Genomic DNA, 19518 nt, shown 5'->3' on the forward strand with positions numbered 1-19518 from the left:
TTTTCAATCAACCATATATTATTTGAAGAGTAGATTGATGAGGTAGCTTGTAGACAGATATATGAAAAATCTGATGGAATAGCAAATGCAACAGAATCAAAGAAGTTTCATAAGTAACATGAGGAATTGTAGTGATTTTTGCATTTTATGCACTTGATTGTTGCAAGTTGCTGTCACTGTTGCTGTTAGGTGCCGTCAGGTCGGTTTCGACTCACAGCGACCCTGTGTACAACAGAACGAAACACTGCCCCGTGCTGTGCCATCCTTACACTTGCTGTTATGCTTGAGCTCATTGTTGCAGCCACTGTGTCAGTCCACCTTGTTGAAGGTCTTCCTCTTTTCCAGTGACCCTGTACTTTGCCAAGCATGATGTCCTTGCCATCACTATTTCTTTTTTTCTCAACGGTAGTGGTTTTGTTTTTTTTTTTTTAAGTGGAAGTTTACAAATCAAGTCAGTCTCTCATACAAAAACTTGTACACACCTTGCTATGTAACCCTAGTTGCTCTCTGCCTAATGTGACAGCACACTCCTCCTCTCCACCCTGTGTTCCCCATGTCCATTCAACCAGCTCCTGTCCCCCTCTGTCTTCTCATCTCCCCGCCAGACAGGAGCTGCCCACGTGGTCTCATGTCCGTCACTATTTCTTAAAGCTTTCCCTTTAGGTTAGGTTACTGCCTTTTAGGCAGGTTAGTGATGGTAATTGACTTCTCTGTCTTTTTTGTGCTGTTGAGGAGTGAGGAAACTACCAATTTCCCTGTCTTAACTACTCAAAGCTATAAGCTGCACATCATTCTGGGTGTAACTTCCTTTAACTGCCAGCAGTTGTGTCAAGATAGCTTTGTCAGTTTCCCCACTTAATTTTTTTTTTTTTTTAAACTTATCCTTGTCCCAACAAGAAGCAATACAGGGGCTATGACCTTGAACTACCTTGAGATCCCTAAATATGCCCCACTCACCCTGAGTTTCCTGGCAGCCCTCACTAGCCAACAATAAGTATAATTGTGGATAGTTCCCAAATGAAAGATCATTGGGCAAAAGCTAAAGGAAGCTGAAGAGAAGTTGATGTCCCCACAGGTCATGCTCATTATAGCAAAGTAATTCAGTAACCTTAGCCACGCATCCTTTGGGATGAGGAGAGATTTTGGCAACTGATAGAAAAATTCCTAAGTCTTTGGAAACACAAAATCTGATAGGACATTATTCTGACAAGACACTCCTGTCAGATACAAAAAAATTATCTCTGGAAGTTTCTTTCCCTTTTTAACAAGCCCTGTGTGCAGTCTGAAATGCTCTGGAGGACATCCTGCTTATAGGAAGAAGGGGTTACGTGACCAGTTAAGTCTTGCCCCACATCCAGTTTCAGTGATACACTTAGGGTACCATGGAAACCAAGTGCCACTGAGATATCCTGCCTTGCTGGGGAGTAGGGCCACATGACTCATCTGTTCTCGTCCTACATGTGGCTTCTGCATGTGTCTGGCAAGTCACGTAGACAAAGGAAACACACTGATTCAGAATTAAAATTATTGCCCATATACTTTATATCTTTTATTCCAGTGATTTCCCTTGTAGAAATTCATCCAAGGAAAATACTTCGTAATATGCAGAGAAATACTCATCATAACATTTTTTAGGATAGTGAAAAATTAAAATCAATTTATATTTGTCCCCTATTAGAGAAATGGTTAAATAAAGCATGGTATAGTCATTGGATAAAACATTATAGTCATTGAGAATGACGGCGTTTTTACAGACATACATGGGAAGATAATTATGATATGTGACATTTTTGAAAAAGCAAGATACAAAATTGCATATACTGAAAGCATCTCTTCAAATTAAAAAGAAAAAAAATACTATTTAGGAATAGGACAGGAGAAAACCTGCCAATATTTTGACAGTAGTTGCCTCTAAGAATATAAAGGATTTCCCTGCTTTTTTACATTTTTCTCTGCTTTCCAAAATTTCTACCTGAACACTTCATTTGGTAAATGGGAGGAAAAAAAAAAAAACTAGTCAGCAATTACTCTTTGTCTGGACCTCACATTCCTCAACAGAAAATTGACCTAGATGACTTCTTACAGCTCCTTCTTTTTTTTAATAGGCTTATAATATGTAAAAGCTACTCCTTTATTCCATATGTTTTGTGTTAAGGGTGAGCTGTTAAAGCAGCATGGAGGAAAAGCAAACAAGTTGTCGTTACGTGCTGTGGAGTCGGTTCCGACTGATAGCGACCCCATGTACAACAGAACGAAACACTGCCCAGTCCTGGGCCATCCTCACAACCCTTGTTATGTCTGAGCCTACTGTTGCAGCGACTGTGTCAATCCATCTCTTTGAGGGCTTTCCCTCTAGTTTGCCAAGCATGATGTCCGTCTCCAGGGACTGATACCTCCTGATAACATGTCCAAAGTATGTGAGACATAGTTTCGCCATCCTTACTTCTAAGGAGCATCTGGCTGTATTTCTTCCCAGACAGATTTGTTCGTTCTTACTGTAATTTGTGGTTGGCCATGGAACATTCAATATTCAGTATTCTCCACCAGCACCGTAATTCAAAGGCATCAATTCAACTTTGGTCTAGTTCATTGTCCAGCCTTCTCGTGCATGTGAGGCAATTAAAAACACCATGGCTTGGGTCAGGAGCACCTTAGTCTTCAAGATGACACCTTGGCCTTTCAACACTTTGAAGAGGTCCTTTGCAGCAGATTTGCCCAATGCAATGCATCGTTTGATTCCTTGACTGCTGCTTCCATGGCTGTTGATTGTGGGTCCAAGTAAAATGAACTCCTTGACAACGTCAGTCTTTTCTCAGTTTATCATGATGTTGCTCATTGGTCCAGTTGTGAGGATTTCTTTTTTCTTTATGTTGAGGTGTAATCCACATTGAAGGCTGTAGTCTTTGATTTTCATCAGTACGTGTTTCAAGTCCTCTTCACTTTCAGCAAGCAAGGTTGTGTCATCTGCATAACACAGATTGTTAATGAGTCTTCCTCCAATCCTGATGCCTCATTCCTCATATAGTCTGGCTTCTGGGATTATTTGCTCAGCGTACAGATTGAATAAGTACGGTGAAAGGATACAACCCTGACACACACCTTTCCTGACTTTAAACCGCTCAGTATCCCCTTGTTCTGTTTGAGCGACTGCCTCTTGATCTGTGTACATGTTCTGCATGAGCACAATTAAGTGTTCTGGAATTCCCATTCTTTGTAATGTTATCCATAATTATGATCCACACAGTCGAATGCCTTTGCATAGTCAATCAAACACAGGTAAACATCTTTCGTGGGGGGAAGGAAGAGAGCACCTATAAGTAATTTAGACTATTTGAACAATAGTAGAGGATCTGAGATGAATCCCAACAGGTAAAAGGAGTCTTTATCATTTAGGGAAATTTTATCAATAAGTAAAAATTACTGTTAGTTCACAAATATGGACTAGTATCAGTCGTCCTTCCTCCCTCTCTCCATCTAGCTCTATAGCCTGTGTCCACAGAAAATATAGTCAATAAAATAAGCATTCTTCACGAGCTTACTGTAATTTTTGGTTGGCCATAAATCCTTCCTGGTAAAGATAATAGAATGTTTAACTGGCTGTGAGAAAAGAGACACTGCATTATCTGATACACCTTTTTTTAACAAGTAGTTACTCATTCCAGCTACTGTGATACAGCATGTTTTCTTTGGAAGCATGTTAGGTTTTCCCTTGGGTGACCAGCTCAAAAAAGGTGATGAAAGTTAGTATCTTGTTATTAAAGAATTTATGTTCAGAGAAGAAGTGACCTAAGGTCAAGTCCGGGTCATTTTCTTTAAAAAAAAAAAAAGAAAATTTCCTCTAAGTTCTACTTTTTAAAAACATTCTTTAAAATGGATGATGATGCAATGCTAAAACTTTAATTGCATGATCAACCCCAACCGTGATAGTTTATAGAGTCATGTGACAGCCTGTGACTCAGCCATCATCTCTAGGGAAAAGTCTCACCTCACGTGCCTCTTCCAGTCTGAACTTTGGGAACTATGCCTGTGTGACGGCACTGGGTACTGGGTTTATGCCTGTGTGATCTAGGCAGCCCAATGTTCCCATCCTGTGTTCCAGGAAGGGAAACAAGGGTGAAATTGCCTGTGGAAGGGAGGAGTAACTAGGACAGTGGGATGATGGATGGCATGTGACCTTTGCCAGAAAGAGAGAGGTAGTCATTGTTGGGCTTGTAGACCAACTCCCCCACCTTCCCATACATTATAGAGACAGAAGAGTTCCAACTTCCTCGTTCCTGCTTGCTTGTTATGTAGCAGCCAGGAATGGGGGAGGGAAAATTTTTTCCTTCTCTATTGTATTCTGGGTCCCTCATTCTCTCCCTCTCCCCACCTCCAGCACCCACAACACACATCCCTACACTCCTGACCCCTCCTGCTGTCCCTCCTTTTTATGCTTACCTCTCTTTGCTCCAGAGCCTAGCATGCTGGTTAACAGGACCCCCAAAATTTTGTGCTGGTATTAGGAGACTTAACAAAAGCAGCATGCCCTCTGTGAACTTGCTTCCTTTTTTGTCATCTCGGATCACCAAAAGGCCCCATGAGGCAGGAGGCAGACAGTGATGTTCTGATAACTGTGCTACATGATCTCACTGTACAAATGAGTTGTATCCTGTGGGACTTAATGCTCTGGTGTGTTGTCTTCTCATGACGAGCTTGTCTCTACACCTTCCTTATTTAATCCAGACCTGGCATCTGTGTTTCAGCGTATTTCTCCTGGCCTCTGTAGAGTCTGCAGCATACTAACAATACTCTGTCTTTCTGGTTTCTATTTTAGGATTTCAAAATTGTGAAATAAACAAGCAGTTCCTTATTTGTTTTTGTGTCATTTTGACACATTCAGAAATTTTTTCCATTATGTTATTGATGTGATATTTATGAATAAATGTGCAGATGCTATATATACTCAGAGACTCCATTTTGGGTTTTATATATATATTTTTTTCCTCCCCTCATGTAGAGTAAGATAAAGGTAAGAGGTCGAGACACAGCCAGGTACCCGTTTTAAAAGTCTCCCCGCCCGCCCCCCGCCCTATTCCTCCTGTCCCCTGCCTGCAGGTCCTGGATGAGCATGAGAGTGTGGAGCAGAGTCGGCGAGCGCAAGCCGAGCCCATCAACCTGGACAGCTGTCTCCGTGCTTTCACCAGCGAGGAGGAGCTGGGGGAAAACGAGATGTACTACTGCTCGAAGTGTAAAACCCACTGCTTGGCAACCAAGAAACTGGATCTCTGGAGGCTTCCCCCTATCCTGGTATGTGACAGCCCACCTCTGAGAGAGCAGGAGTCTGGCATAAAGGAATGAAGCCTTGAACTAATAGAAACTTTTGTTATTTTTGAGTATAAGACCCTCCCTGCTGCAATGTTTAAAACATTTTTTCCATACAAAGATTTTATAGTGGGCACAGAGGTGAATTGTTCTACAAATATTTGGTAGTTCCTGTTTCTAAACTGCTTATAGCCCAGAAGAAGAGAAAAGTCATATAGACCAGTAACTAATTCAGCACAATATGTGAGAAGTACCACAAGTGGTACAATCTGGTGAATTTGAATTTCAGGAGAGATTGAAAGCTCCCCTGGCTGTATGGATAGAGGAAGCTTTAGGCGGAGCTTCAAATCCAAAAAAAACTGTTGCCATCAAGTCGATTCCAACTCGTAGTGACCCTATGGGACATTGTAGAACTATTCCATAAGGTTTCCAAGGAGTGACTGGTGGATTTGAACTGCCAACATCTTGGTTAGCAGGCAAGCTTTAAACCACTGCACCACCAGGGCTCCAGGGCCTTAGGGAGTTTCTTAGTTATCTAGTGCTGCTGTAATAGAAATACCACAAGTGGATGGCTTTAACAAAGAGAAGTTTATTTTCTTACAGTGAAGTAGGCTAAAAGTCCAAATTCAGGGTGTCAGCTCCAGGGGAAGGCTTTCTCTCTCTGATTGCCGTCTCATCAATCTTCCCCCAGACTATGAGCTTCCTTGCATAGGGACCCCAGGTCCAAAGGACGTGTTCTGCTCCCGGCACTGCTTGCTTGGTGTATGAGGTCCCCCTGTCTCTGCTCGCTTCTTTATTCTATATCTCAAGAGATTGCCTCAAAACACAATCCAATCTTGTTGATGGAGTCCTGCCTCACTGAGACAACTGCCACTCATCCTCGCTCATTGACATCATAGAGGCAGGATTTACAACATACAGGAAAATCAGACAATACAGAGAATCATGACCCAGCCAAACTGATACACACTTTTGAGGGGGAACATAATTCAATCCATGCCAGGAGGCAGTAAAAGGATAGTTGAGGCTAGACCCCCAACACCTACCACTCTTGGTCACATGGTCACTCGTACACTACCGAGTGTAATGTTGTGTGTACATGCACACAAGTGTGCTGGGCCTTATGTGTGCTTGTGGATTTGATTTACTTCTGCCTGCTCCTTCATGGATTAGGAGACTCTCCTGTTGGCTTGTATTACCAAGTCTTCCTATTCTTAGAGGCCTAGATGTTAAATTTGGACCTGCTCTTGGGTTATTCTGCCCTGTCACTTCATTTCACTTCTGCCAATTAGCTCTCCTATTCCCCGGCCCCCCACCCCCCACCCCTACCCTGGGCATCTTCACCTGGAAGGAACACACAGAGTCACTGTACTAAAAAAATTGATCAATGTTCAACCATTTCAGGAGGTTAAGATTAAGATTAAGAACTGATGCTACTGAAGGAAGACATCCAAGCTGCACTGAAGGCATTGGTGAAAAGCATGGCTCCAGGAGTTGCTGGAATACCAATTGAAAATGTTTCAACAGATGGATGCAATGGTGGAAGCCCTCACTCATCTATGCCAAGAAATTTGGAAATGAACTGAAGAGATCCATACTTGCACTCATTCCAAAGAAAGGTGATCCAGCAGAATGTGGATATTATCAAACAATATCATTAATACCACACACAAGTAAAATTTTGCTAAAGTTAATTCAAAAACAATTGTGGCAGTACATTGACAGGGAACTGCCAAAAATTGAAACCAAATTCAGAAGAAGACATAGAGTGAGGGATGTCATTGCTGATGTCAGGTGGATCTTGGCTGAAAGCAGAGAATACCAGGCAATCTATTGTGTGGATCATAACAAATTCTGGATAATATTTCTGAGAATGGGAATTCCAGAACACTTAATTGTGCTCATGTAGAACCTGTACACAGACCAAGAAACAATCGTTCAAACAGAGCAAGGAGATGGCATATGGCTTAAAATCAGAAAAGGTGTGCATCAGGGTTGTATTCTTTTACCATTCTTATTCAGTCTGTATGCTGAGCAAATAATCCAAGAAGCTGGACTATACAAAGAAGAATGCGGCATCAGGATTGGAGGAAGACTCATTAGCAGCCTGTGATATGTAGATGACACAACCTTGCTTGCTGAAAGTGAGGAGGACTTGAAGCACTTATTGATGAAGATCAAAGACTACAGCCTTCAGTGTGGATTACACCTCAACATAAAGAAAAAAGAAATCCTCACAACAGGGCCAATAAGCAACATCATGATAAACAGAGAAGAGATTGATGTTGTCAAGGATTTCATTTTACTTGGATCCACAATCAGCACCCATGGAAGCAGCAGTCAAGAAATCAAACAACATATTGCATTGGGCAAATCTCCTGCAAAAGACCTCTTTAAAGTGTTAAAAAGCAAAGATGTCACTTTGAGGACTAATGTGCACCTGACCCAAGCCATGGTATTTTCAGTTGCCTCATATACGTATGAAAGCTGGACAATGAATAAGGAACACCAAAGAAGAATTGAATGCCTTTGAATTTTAGTGTTGGCAAAGAAAAACGAACATATTTTGGAAGATGTACAGCCAGAATGCTCCTTAGAAGTGAGAATGGCGAGACTTCGTCTCACATACTTTGACATGTTACCAAGAGAGACCAGTCCCTGGTGAAGTAGAGGGTCAGCGAAAAAAGAGGAAGACCCTCGACCAGATAGATTGACACAGTGGGACTGAAACATAGCAATGATTGTGAGGATGGTGGAGGACTGGGCAGGGTTTCCTTCCTTTGTACATAAGGTCGCTGTGAGTCAGAACCAACTCAATGGCACCTAAGAACAACTTGCATCCTCGCTAGATATTGGCTAGATTCATGACCCAGCACAAAGCATTCATTCATGTCTTCATTCCACTATCCTGTGAGAAAAACTGTGAATGTAGGTTTTTCCTTCTTCATGCAGCTTCCAGAGAATTCTGTGAAACTCATATATGAATTCTGCCTTAAGACCACTCGTCTACAATCTGGGTATAGCATACCTGAGATAGAAAATCTTGTAGCTTCATTCAGTTAGGAGATATTTGAGAAAGCTTTCTCCTTAAGGGTGGCTGTATTATATCAGGTGCAACTATAAAGTACTGGTAACCAGAGCTTGTATGTATTTTCTTATTCATGCTTTCTTACTACCACTCTTTGAGACTGTGAATTTAGGTTTTTCTTCCTTAGGCCAGAACAACTTCCCAAGAAAGGATGCACAAGAAATTAATAACATTGATTAGCTAGCTCCCAAAAATGGAAACTGGCAGGGGAGGGAAAAAGAGGGCAGGGGCAGACTGGGGGCAAGGCAGGTGGGGAGGGGGAAAACTTTTTTTTTTTAATTGAAGTATAATTAATATACAATTAAATGCATGGATTTTAAATATTCAGTTTGAGGAGCTTTGACAATTATATACTTGCAACCAGCACCCAAAGCATAAAATAAAGATATTTATAAAAATCACATTTTTGAGATCTTAAAAGAATAATGAAGAGTCAGTGTTACATAATCTTGAACATTCATATGTATTAAACCAGTTTTTTAAAATATAAATATTGTGTCTTTGCAACCCTTTAACGCAGGTGTTTTCTACCTTCTCCAGATTATTCACCTTAAACGATTTCAGTTTGTGAATGGCCGGTGGATAAAGTCCCAGAAAATTGTTAAATTTCCTCGTGAAAGTTTTGACCCTAGTGCTTTTTTGGTACCGAGGGACCCAGCTCTCTGCCACCGGAAAGCACTCACACCCCAGGGGGACAACCTCTGTGAGCCACGGCTTCCAACAGAAGAAGTGAAGAAAGCCGATGCCCAGAACTCGGCTGGGGAAGAGGATGTGCTCCTGACCAAGAGCCCGTCTTCGCTCAGCGCAAACATCATCAGTAGCCCGAAAGGTGAGGAGGCTGCGGGCCTAAAGGGTCAAGCCAGCACCCTGAGCGGGGGCTTTCCTGGGGCCCCCGTAGCCCACATATTTCCCTCTGTCCTCCGTCCTGGAGCAACAGCTTAATGAAATGGAAGGGACCTATCTGGAACTCAGCCTATCTGGATTTGTGCTGCGTGACTTTTAGCAAGAGATGCAGCCATCCTAAATCAGCTTTCTCATCTGGAAATGGGAGATAATACCAGGTTTACAGAGTGTGAGGATTTGATGCATCATGGGTGAAACACTGGCACATAGTAAGCATCAGTGGTAGTTGTCATTCTTGTTCCCTTACAGCAGAGACCATTTTGTTGATGTGGGTTCCATCTATCATTATTTACCATAAGAAATTATGTAGGATGTCTGGAGGGTCAAGAATGTTTTCACAGAAATACTAAGAAACTATTTGACTTTTTCATTATCATTCTTTGACAAGTGTTTTCATAGAAATACTAAGAAATTATTTGACTTTTTCACTATCATTCTTTGACAAGGGTACTGTGGAGGCAGAGACGACATGATACTGCTATCGCTTTGACAATGAAATACGTGCTTGTGGATTCTTACGTGTCGAAAATTCCTTAGTTTTGATTTCTAATATGGTAAATATTGGTAGATATAACCCACATAGACAAAAGTTCTAGGGGTCCTCAACAATTTTTAAGGATATAAAAGTGGGTAGGGAACTATGACCAATAAGTTTAAGAACCACTACCTTGCAGGATTGTTATGAGAGGTCAAAGTAACACATAAGAGGTCCAGGTGCTGTGCCTAACAGTATTACATGCTTAATAAATGGTGGTCATATTTTTTGTCTAATATTTCACAAAGAAGAGGAATATATGTTTATAAAAATCCTTAGCCTAATAATAATTTTTTTAACTGAACCTGACATAAATCACCTTTGTTATTTTCTACGTCTGTGGTACTTTATATTTTCAGGACACTGCTGCCTGTAGGGACTTGGCATTGAGGAAGACAGTAATGTAACTTACAGGCTAACATAGTAGGAACTAAAGAATAGCCAATCTCTATTCCCCTATCTTTATCTTTATGTGTACACTTAGGAAATTGGATCCAAAATTAGCATTTGGTGACGGGTTTAACTTGTGACGTTTGGATTTATGAATCTTCTCTTCCTTTCCACAGGTTCACCTTCTTCATCAAGAAAAAGTGGAACCAGCTGCCCCTCCAGCAAAAACAGCAGCCCTAACAGCAGCCCACGGACTTTGGGGAGGAGCAAAGGGAGGCTCCGGCTGCCCCAGATTGGCAGCAAAAACAAACTATCAAGTAGTAAGGAGAACTTGGATGCCAGCAAAGAAAATGGGGCTGGACAAGTTTGTGAGCTGACTGATGCCTTGAGCCGAGGGCACATGCTGGGGGGCAGTCAGCCCGAGCTGGTCACCCCTCAGGACCATGAGGTAACATTGGCCAATGGATTCCTTTATGAGCATGAGGCATGTGGCAACGGCTACAGCAATGGTCAGCCTGAAAACCACAGTGAGGAAGACAGCACCGATGACCAAAGAGAAGATATTCGTGTTAAGCCTATTTATAATCTATATGCAATTTCGGTAAGTAGTTTGTTGTTTGGTTTTCAGAGTGGTACTTTTCAGTGGTTTATTCATTTGTCTTCATTTATTCAACAAGCATTTATTTATTCAGGGCATGCTTAATTTCTAGTCGTTGAGCTTGGTGATAGACAAAGTTAACAGTAGATATCTTGGCCTTCTGGATAGAATCCAAAGAGTGTGGTGAGGGGATGGCCATGTAATCAGTCAGAGTTCATCAGAATTAGAACCATGATAGAAGAAAGCACAACGCCTGTGTGGGGTCACAGGAAGACATTAACCTAGTCTAGGAACCCAAGAGGAATGGACATTAGAGCTTAGTTCTGAAGGATAAGTAAGAATTAACCAGTCGGAGAAGGGATGGGGGAAGGACGACGGGCCCAGACAGAGGCAACAGCATGAGAAAAGCTAAGGAAACACAAGAGAACGTAACTATTCGAAGCAAAGACCAGATGTTTATTATAACTAGAGTCACAGGTTCAAGTCATTCATAATTGTGTGCTCCTAAAGAACTTTTGAGGGTGCCTGTGTAGTGAAAACGGTTAACACACTCCGCTGCTAAACAAAATGTTGGAGGTTTGAGTCTACCCAGAGGTGCCTAGGAAGAAAGGCCTGGCCATCTACTTCCGGAAAATCCGACATTAAAAAAATTCCGTGGAGCACAGTTCCACTCTGACACACATGGGGTCACCATGAGTTGGAATCAACAGCAACTTTCTTTTTGAACGGATTTTTTATTTCTAAAAATAATTTACTACTTTAAAATAGTGGTTCATTCACACAAGACTTGGAGTTTCTGCCTTTTTGAATTCTACTTTTGTTTGTTTGTTTATAGATGGTTCCAAAGCGTTTTTTCTTAACCACCTAAATGATCATTATTCTCCCGCTAAGATCGCAGGGCTGTGCCACAGCCGTGGTAATGTTAACTGCTAACACACGTCCACTTTCTTCTCTCTTGCAGTGCCATTCAGGAATTCTGGGTGGGGGCCATTATGTCACTTATGCCAAAAACCCAAATAGCAAGTGGTACTGTTACAATGACAGCAGCTGTAAGGTAAATATCCTCAATCTTTGAAAGTTAGAAATGGTGATATCAGCAGACCTGGGGGGCATTTGTTGGAATGATGGACTTTTTCCTAAATAGGAAATAGGTGTTTCTGTTACTATCAATATATAGATGCCTTTAAAGAAACAACAACAATATGCAGAGTAGGGAATGAAAATATTGAGTTGTGAATAAAAGGAATTAATGAGAAAAAGTTGCTGTCTTTTGAGCTTTTGAAATTTGATGGGGTTTTTTGTTTTGTTTTTTCATTCTTTTGACTTGTCTGTTAGAATATTTTCCCCCCAAAATGAACATTGAGAATAAGTAGGCTTACTTTCGGGGCAGATATTAAAGACTAAAATATTAAGCTGATTGGAAGCAGCCAGGTTTAGTATCTAGAGAGGATTGGTCTCCTGCCACCCCAGGAAGGATTAAGAGCCCAAGTGGTGATAAATTTTTTGTTGAAGGCTTTTCTCGCCCCTTCAGGAACTTCACCCCGATGAAATTGACACCGACTCTGCCTACATTCTTTTCTATGAGCAGCAGAGGATAGACTATGCACAATTTCTTCCAAAGATTGATGGCAAAAAGATGGCAGACACGAGCAGCATGGACGAAGACTTCGAGTCCGATTACAAAAAGTACTGTGTGTTGCAGTAAAGCTACCACTCTGGCTGCTAGACAGGCTGGTGGTGAGGGAGATGACTCCCTGTAGCTGACATTTGGCAAAAGCGTCACTGAAAGGCAAGCTAAAGGTAATTATTTTATCCTGTGACCCTGAAGCACAAAATAAAAATCCTAGTTAAAATAGCAGTTAACATAACAATAATAGTAACTTTGTTTTGAAGTGTCTCACACAAGCTGTCTGGTAGAGAACTTTCAGGCAGAGCCCACCATTAGCCTGTAAACAAAAAGGTTTGGCACCAGCCACCTGGGACCAAATAAGAGCTAAATTGTGCTTGTCCAGATACAAACAAACATGTAGTGAGTATAGAGTTTACCAATAATCATAACAGAATACTAAGGATTTCCTTGGAGTCAAAGTAAAAAACAAACCATTGTAGTGTTGTCTGGGGACGACATGATATGCTACCTCCTTCTTCCTGAAGTTTTATTCCACTTTATTGACAAGACAAGGAAAGCAAGATCATGAAGATGTGCAAATGATTCTTAGGACGTGGACACAGATTTTTAGGCTTATTTTTCAGACCATTTTCCCGCTGTTTCTATGTCTGTCTTGCTTTTTGTTTTTGTTGTTGTGTTTGAGACACAGCCAAGTCATTGGTGGCAGAGGCACACAGTGGTCAGTGTGAACGGGAGGAATCTCTTTAAGAGCTGTGTGCTCGCTACTTGGGGCCTTGGCAGAGAGACCCTGTAGAAAGGAAAAGTCTCCTGGGAGATCCTTTCAAGTAGAGAAATCTTACTTTTAGGACACTTAAAGTGTACTCAAATGTAACCCCAGCTGTCAAGTGTGGCAGTGTTTGTTACATGTTCCCACGCACGTGTTGCACAAAGAGCTTCTGGGCAGAAAAGCTGCGTCAGAGCTAGATGGTGTTTCACTATTAGTGGTTTTTTGTTTTGCACTTTAAAAAAGAAGAGAATACATGCAAATGAGCTTTTAAAAACTTGTTCTTCTTTGATGGCTGTAAGGGCTATAAATTAACTTAATTGAGGTATTTCCCATCATACTAAATTCAAAAACAAAACACACCCCAAACATTGATAGTTCCTATGGATTTTTAGTGAAATTGGTGGTTTCAGGAAATAAAGTTTCGTTTTGTTTACATGTCCTTTTTTGTTAATTTCACAGCAGTGGGCATCAAAATTTGTTTCTTTGCTTACTTCATATTTTCCTTTGATTATTCAAGACTGGAACAAAGATATAAACGTTATTTATTTCAGGCTTTTTTCTTTTTAATTTTCCTGATTTTTTTTTTAAACTTATGTTTGAAGTAAATAGTTTTGTTTTTTGGTCTTTTTTTATTCAGTTGGACCCTGGAAGTTGATTCTTCTTAATTGCTAGATTCCATTAGCCTTCCTTCTTCGTAGGTAGTAGGTACCAATGTATTTAAGCATTTGTGTTTTGATATCTGAGGTCGGTTACTATCCAGTTCTTCTCAGAGCGTTGGGAAAGGTTGTCTTAAATGGCTACCTAAGTTGAAACCCTTTTCAGAGGAAGACTATTATTGCAAGTAGGAAGGAGTGGCCTAAATGGTATAATGTGATGAAGTCAGAGGAAATGCAGACTTTACCATTTCAGGATTTTTAGTGTACAAAATCTGTCCATTCCTACCGAGACAAGTCCCATGAAAAAGTGGAAGATTTTAAATAATTTCCTTACATATGTTTTATTTAAGCAGGTAGCACAATCTACTAATGTTGTTTCATCTGTGTTTGTTATATTGGTTGTAATTAATTTTTTTTTAATTCATGAATTAGCAGAAATTTTATTAACTTAACTATTAACTACATTCGCCTTGTAAATTACTGTATAAAACTTGTTGACAATGCACTGACTTTAGAAAGACGTTAATGTACATAAATAGAGTGTAAATAAAATAGTGTTGGTGTACGGAAATATGAACTGTATAAAAAAGTATTGGTAATTGTATATGGAGTGTACCGTTTATCTGTAACTATTATCCAAACAAATTAAATACTGTGGATGCACCCATGTGCTCTGTTTTCTCTCTGCTCAAGTAAACACAAAATGTCAGATTCTTCTGTCCTTGTCTGTGTGATCCTGGTCTGATCCTCCTCCTTGAATAATGCCTGTCTGACCTGCAGAGTCAATACTCCATCTCCGAGGGGCTGGATAATGTTTTAAAGGTAGAAGAAGATACCCGGAATGACCAGGTGATTTGATTTAAACCCAGCTGACACCCCTGTTAGGAAATTATTTGGAAGGCGACATTGAAGTGGGGAGAAGGGTGGAGAGCAGGTGGTAAAGTAAGAATTGGCAGAAGAGGTTCTACAATAGTTTTGTTTTTTTAATTTATTTTGTTGTTGTTGAGAATATACATAGCAAAAACACAACAATTCAGAAGTTTCTACATGTACAACTCAGGGACATTGATTACATTCTTCGAGTTATGCAACCATTCTCACCTTCTTTTTCTGGGTTGTTCCTCCGCCATTAACATAAGCTCACTGCCCTCTAAAGTTCCTACCAAATCTTTCCAGTTGCTGTTGTCATTTGATTCCATATAAATAGCACTTAAAAGAGCAGGATGTTCAGAGTAGGCATTGTTTACTAGTTAAGCTAAACTATTGTTTGGTTTTAAGAAGACTTCAGGGGATATTTTTGGTTTAAGGTTTAAAGATTATCTCAGGACAATAGTTTCAGGGGTTCATTTAGCCTCCATGGCTCCAGAAAGTCTGGATGCCATGAGAATTTGAAATTCTGTTCTTTGTTTTTTCCCTTTTGATCAGGATTCTTCTATATAATCTCTCATCAAAATGTTCAGTAATGGTAGCTGGGCACCATCCAGCTCTCCTGGTCTCCTGGCAAAGGAAGAAGTTGTTCATGGAAGCAATTAGCTACACATTCCAATTTTTCCTCCTATTCCTGTCTCTCATTTTTCCTCTGTTGTTCCAGGTGAATAGAGACTAATTGTTGTACCTTGGATGGTCCCTTGCAAGCTTTTAAGACCCCAGGCACTATACAAGGAACTAGGAGGTAGAGCAGAAGCACTAAACACCTTATTAGGTCAGTTAACTGAGATGTTCCATGAAACCAAGGCCATAAACCTCCAAACCAAGGAAGATACCATGAGGTGTTTGGATGTACATAAGCAGTCTCAGCAGCTACTCTCTTGTGTTGTTGTAAATACATCTATTGGCCCTACAATCGTTTTTATACAAATTAGGAGGTAAGATAAAGAAGAAGCTTTCATTTGTATAATGCCTTGAAATGACCCTGGGCTTCTAGGGGGGTGCTGAGAAACCAAGATGTCCCTAGTTATCTTTCCAGGAGGTCTCTAAAGAGGCAGCTGGTGTGTTGGGAAGAGACCAAGATTTAGAGCTGTGGGTCCTTCACCTTCAGTCCCTGTTGGTTTACCTATACAATCAGAATACCTACGTCTTAGGCTTTTAAAGAGGAGCCCTGGTGGTTAAGCACGCGGCTGCTAACCAAAAGGTCTGTGGTTCAAACCCAGAAGTAAATGGAGTATATAAATGCCTGGCACAGGTCCTGGTAAGTACTCAGTGAGTGTGAAATCTTACTCCGTGAGATTCAATCTTGTTGTGGAGAGAGTTTTTATTTTTTTTTTTTTTTTTTTAACCCCTTTGCGGCACTGGCATTACAATAATTTAATAGCTCTGTACTTATATTTGGAAACTCTGGTGGTGTAGTGGTTAAGTGTTATGGCTGCTAACCAAAGGGTTGGCAGTTCAAATCCGCCAGGCACTCCTTGGAAACTCTACAGGGCAGTTCTGCTCTGTCCTATAGGGTTGCTATGAATCGGAATTGACTCGATGGCAGTGGGTTTTTTAATACTTATATTTAGGGGGCCCTGGTGATGAAGTGGTTAAAACATTTGGCTGCTAACCAAAAGGTCAGCGGTTTGTACCCACTAGCTTCTCCGAGGGAGGAAGATGTGGCAGTCTGCTTTTGTAAAGATTTATAGCCTTGGAGACCTATGGGGCAGTTCTACCCTGTCCTGTAGGATCGCTTTGAGTTGGAATCGACTCGATGTCAATGGGTTTCGATTTTGGTTCGGGGCATACGTAACGTTTTCCAGAAATAAGGAATAGTGGATAAAATGAAATGTGTTAAATCAGCAGCAGTGGCAGCTTGTTTAAGGAAAGGAACAAACAGAAAAAGCATCCAAAAAGTCATCAAAAATAAAGCTTTTTTTTTAAAGACCCTTGAAGAGAACCAGCTTATAGAGAAGAGCAAGCATTTTGTTTATAGTTTCCAAATGTCCCTGCCTGTAAGTTGAGAGAGGCCCCTTCAGCATTCTAGCCTCTCTGGTTTACCACTTGGTGGCGTTGTTCACTATGGTTTCTTTTTTTACTTGGAGACAACACCATAGAAATGGAGCAAGTAGATCATTTGCCACATTTTTTACAGCTTTTGTGGAAGTTGAATATAGCACATTACTAGAATTGTATAGCCTTGGTGGTGCAGTGATTAAACACTCAGCTTCTAGCCAAAAGGTCAGCAGTTTGAACCGTCCAGCCGGGCTTCTCCACCTGGAGAAAGATGTAGCAGTCAGCTTCAGTAAAGATTTACAGCCTTGCAAACTCTATGGGGCAGTTATACTCTGTCCTATAGGGTCACTATGAGTCGGAATCAAATCGATGGCAAAGGGTATAGCTTGGGAAGTAGGGATCCCAGTTTTTCTTAGTGATGTACAGCAGGGTCCTTACTAATGAAATTAGAGTCAGAAACGCACACACCTCTATGATCAGAGCAACATACAGGACAGAGCAACAAAAAGAGGCCATCTTTAGGTTTGCCAAACTTCCTGAGCAATGGGAAGCGAGACAGTAGATAAGGGTGCAGGAATCAGAAACTCAGGGGCCTAAGGGACTAGGTTAGAAACCAAAGTCAGAGGAGCAAGTCCAGCCTGGGTATGAATGGGGCGTGGCGGGGACTACAGTGAACTCTAGGGCACCGCATAAAAGCTCCATCTGACCACTGCCATACAAAAGTCTGTGCCCTGGTGTTAAATGATTTTTTTTTTTACCTCAAGAGAAGCCAGAAATCCAGATGTTAATGCAAAATATCCAATTTTGAAATGTGGGCAATTTTTTTAAACATTGCACTGGCCAAGCTGGATATTGCGAATAAGTCACCAGTTCATGCCCTCTGCTAATTAGAAAGGTTGTGGACTTTGAGCCCATTAAGCCGGAGGTTAGATTCTAGTGCTGTTGTTATGACAGCTGGGAACTAAAGTAAGTTCCTTAGATCCTCAGATTTCTCATGACCAGTGAGAATACCAATTACTTCAAAAGGTGATTGTAAGGAATAGATAATCCATTTAAACAGAGCTTGGCACCTATTAGATAGTAGTATAAAACAGAAAACAGGTATGACAATCAGTTATGATCAAGTTCATTACCAATCCAGAGCTATACAGCTAACAACATGTGAGCACCTACTGTGTACAGAAAGGAGCCTTGGTGGTGCAGTGCTTAAGTGCTCGGCTGCTAACTAAAAGGTACTGGTTCAAACCTACCGGCTGCTCCCTGGGAGAAAGATGTGGCAGTCTGCATCAGTAAAGATTTACAGATTTGAAAACCCTACGGGGCAGTTCTACTCTGTCCTATAGGGTTGTTATGAGTTGGAATTGACTCGACAGCAGTGGGTTACTATGGACAGAGCTCTGGGTTAGGTTCTTTGGGGGCAGTGATTCCCAACCTGGCAATCCATCAGCATCATCAAAATCAATGAGGAGCTTCTGAAAAATGCTGATTCTAGAACTTCACCCATCATTGCCACGTTATACCAGTGTTCTCTTTGCCTAAGTAGGGGATAAAAGCTATTATTTGAACACCTATTATGTTCCAGGTTCAGTGCCTATTATCACCCAAATTTATGGGATCACCCTTTCCCATGCAATCCAAGAATATACATTTTAATCAGTCCCTCAGGGAGATTCTTTAGCAGCCAGACTGCACTGGCCTGCAGATTGGTCATTTATGGAAACCGCCGCTCCAGGGAGTGAACACGAGGAGGCATCATTACCTCCAGTCTAATTAGGGAAAGACGATATGCATATGCACATACATGAGAAGGAGTGAGAGTAATTAACCCAAAGCCCCCAGACATTATTGTCTCTGATGTAGTGCTGACTGAGGACATTAGGCTGTAGGCTGCTGATGAAGTACTTACAGAAAGCCAAATGGAAAAGTGAGCTGGGCCGTGAAGCAAGATCAGGATTATACTGTCAGAAGCAGGCAGAACAGTCTAGGCAGGTGCACAGACAGCAAAGGAGCAGAGGCTGGATCCAGGTGGTGCATTCCAGGTAGTGTAGGCCTCTTTGAGCTGAAGGTGCCTGAGGCACATAGTAGAAGATAACAAGCAAGCAGGAACCATATTCTGAAGGCCTTTGAAGGTCAGACCAGTTATATAAAAAAAAAAAAAAAATTATAGTGCATATATATTGCAAGTATTTTGTTAGGGTTGTAAAACGTTTTCATACTGTTTGTATAACTCCACACTAATCTGGTTTATGCCATTTTATTTTTATTATAAGGTAAACTCGTTTGCTGTAATTTAACTTTGCATTTTCATAAATACACATCTACTTTTGCTGGAGAGAACTTCGAACCTTACTACAGGCCCAGGAGGAACTCACAAATGGATACTAGGCTTAAAGTGCTCAAAAACCAAGCCCATTGCGATTGAGTCAATTCTGACTCATAGTGACCCTATAGGACAGAGTAGAATTGCTCCATAGGATCTCCAAGGAGCAGTGGGTGGATTTGAACTGCCAACCTTTTGGTTAACAGCCACAGCAAGCCGTAGTGCTCAACCACTATGCCGCCAGGGCTCCAAAGCGCTAAAAGAAAGTCAAAATAAGAGAGAAAAGAATTGGGCAAGAGGTGAGAGGAAAACAAGGGTTCTGGGAAGAGAGAAGGCATGCTGGAGGGAGGAGCCCCCTCACCCATGGGTGTGAGGAAGAGAACAAAGGACAGGGCCAGATAAG

General features: G+C 41.2%; 1 protein-coding gene across 8 annotated transcripts in view; it reads left to right on the forward strand.

Annotated features, from left to right (window-relative positions):
• USP32 (ubiquitin specific peptidase 32) overlaps positions 1-14583 on the forward strand; it is a 205463-nt gene extending 190880 nt beyond the window's left edge. For 7 of the 8 annotated variants that reach the window (XM_064271351.1, XM_023553508.2, XM_023553509.2 and 4 more), the window contains 5 exons: positions 5095-5286; positions 8930-9218; positions 10394-10818; positions 11777-11869; positions 12347-14583. In XM_064271351.1, the coding sequence (XP_064127421.1) occupies positions 5095-5286; positions 8930-9218; positions 10394-10818; positions 11777-11869; positions 12347-12520 (1173 nt within the window). In that variant the 3' untranslated portion in view covers positions 12521-14583. The remainder of the gene's footprint in view (positions 1-5094; positions 5287-8929; positions 9219-10393; positions 10819-11776; positions 11870-12346) is intronic. The other variant, XM_064271349.1, reaches the window with a different exon arrangement.
• Positions 14584-19518: the final 4935 nt, after the last annotated feature.

Source organism: Loxodonta africana, chromosome 18 (genome assembly GCF_030014295.1).
Source record: "Loxodonta africana isolate mLoxAfr1 chromosome 18, mLoxAfr1.hap2, whole genome shotgun sequence".
Classification (NCBI taxonomy): Eukaryota; Metazoa; Chordata; class Mammalia; order Proboscidea; family Elephantidae; genus Loxodonta; species Loxodonta africana.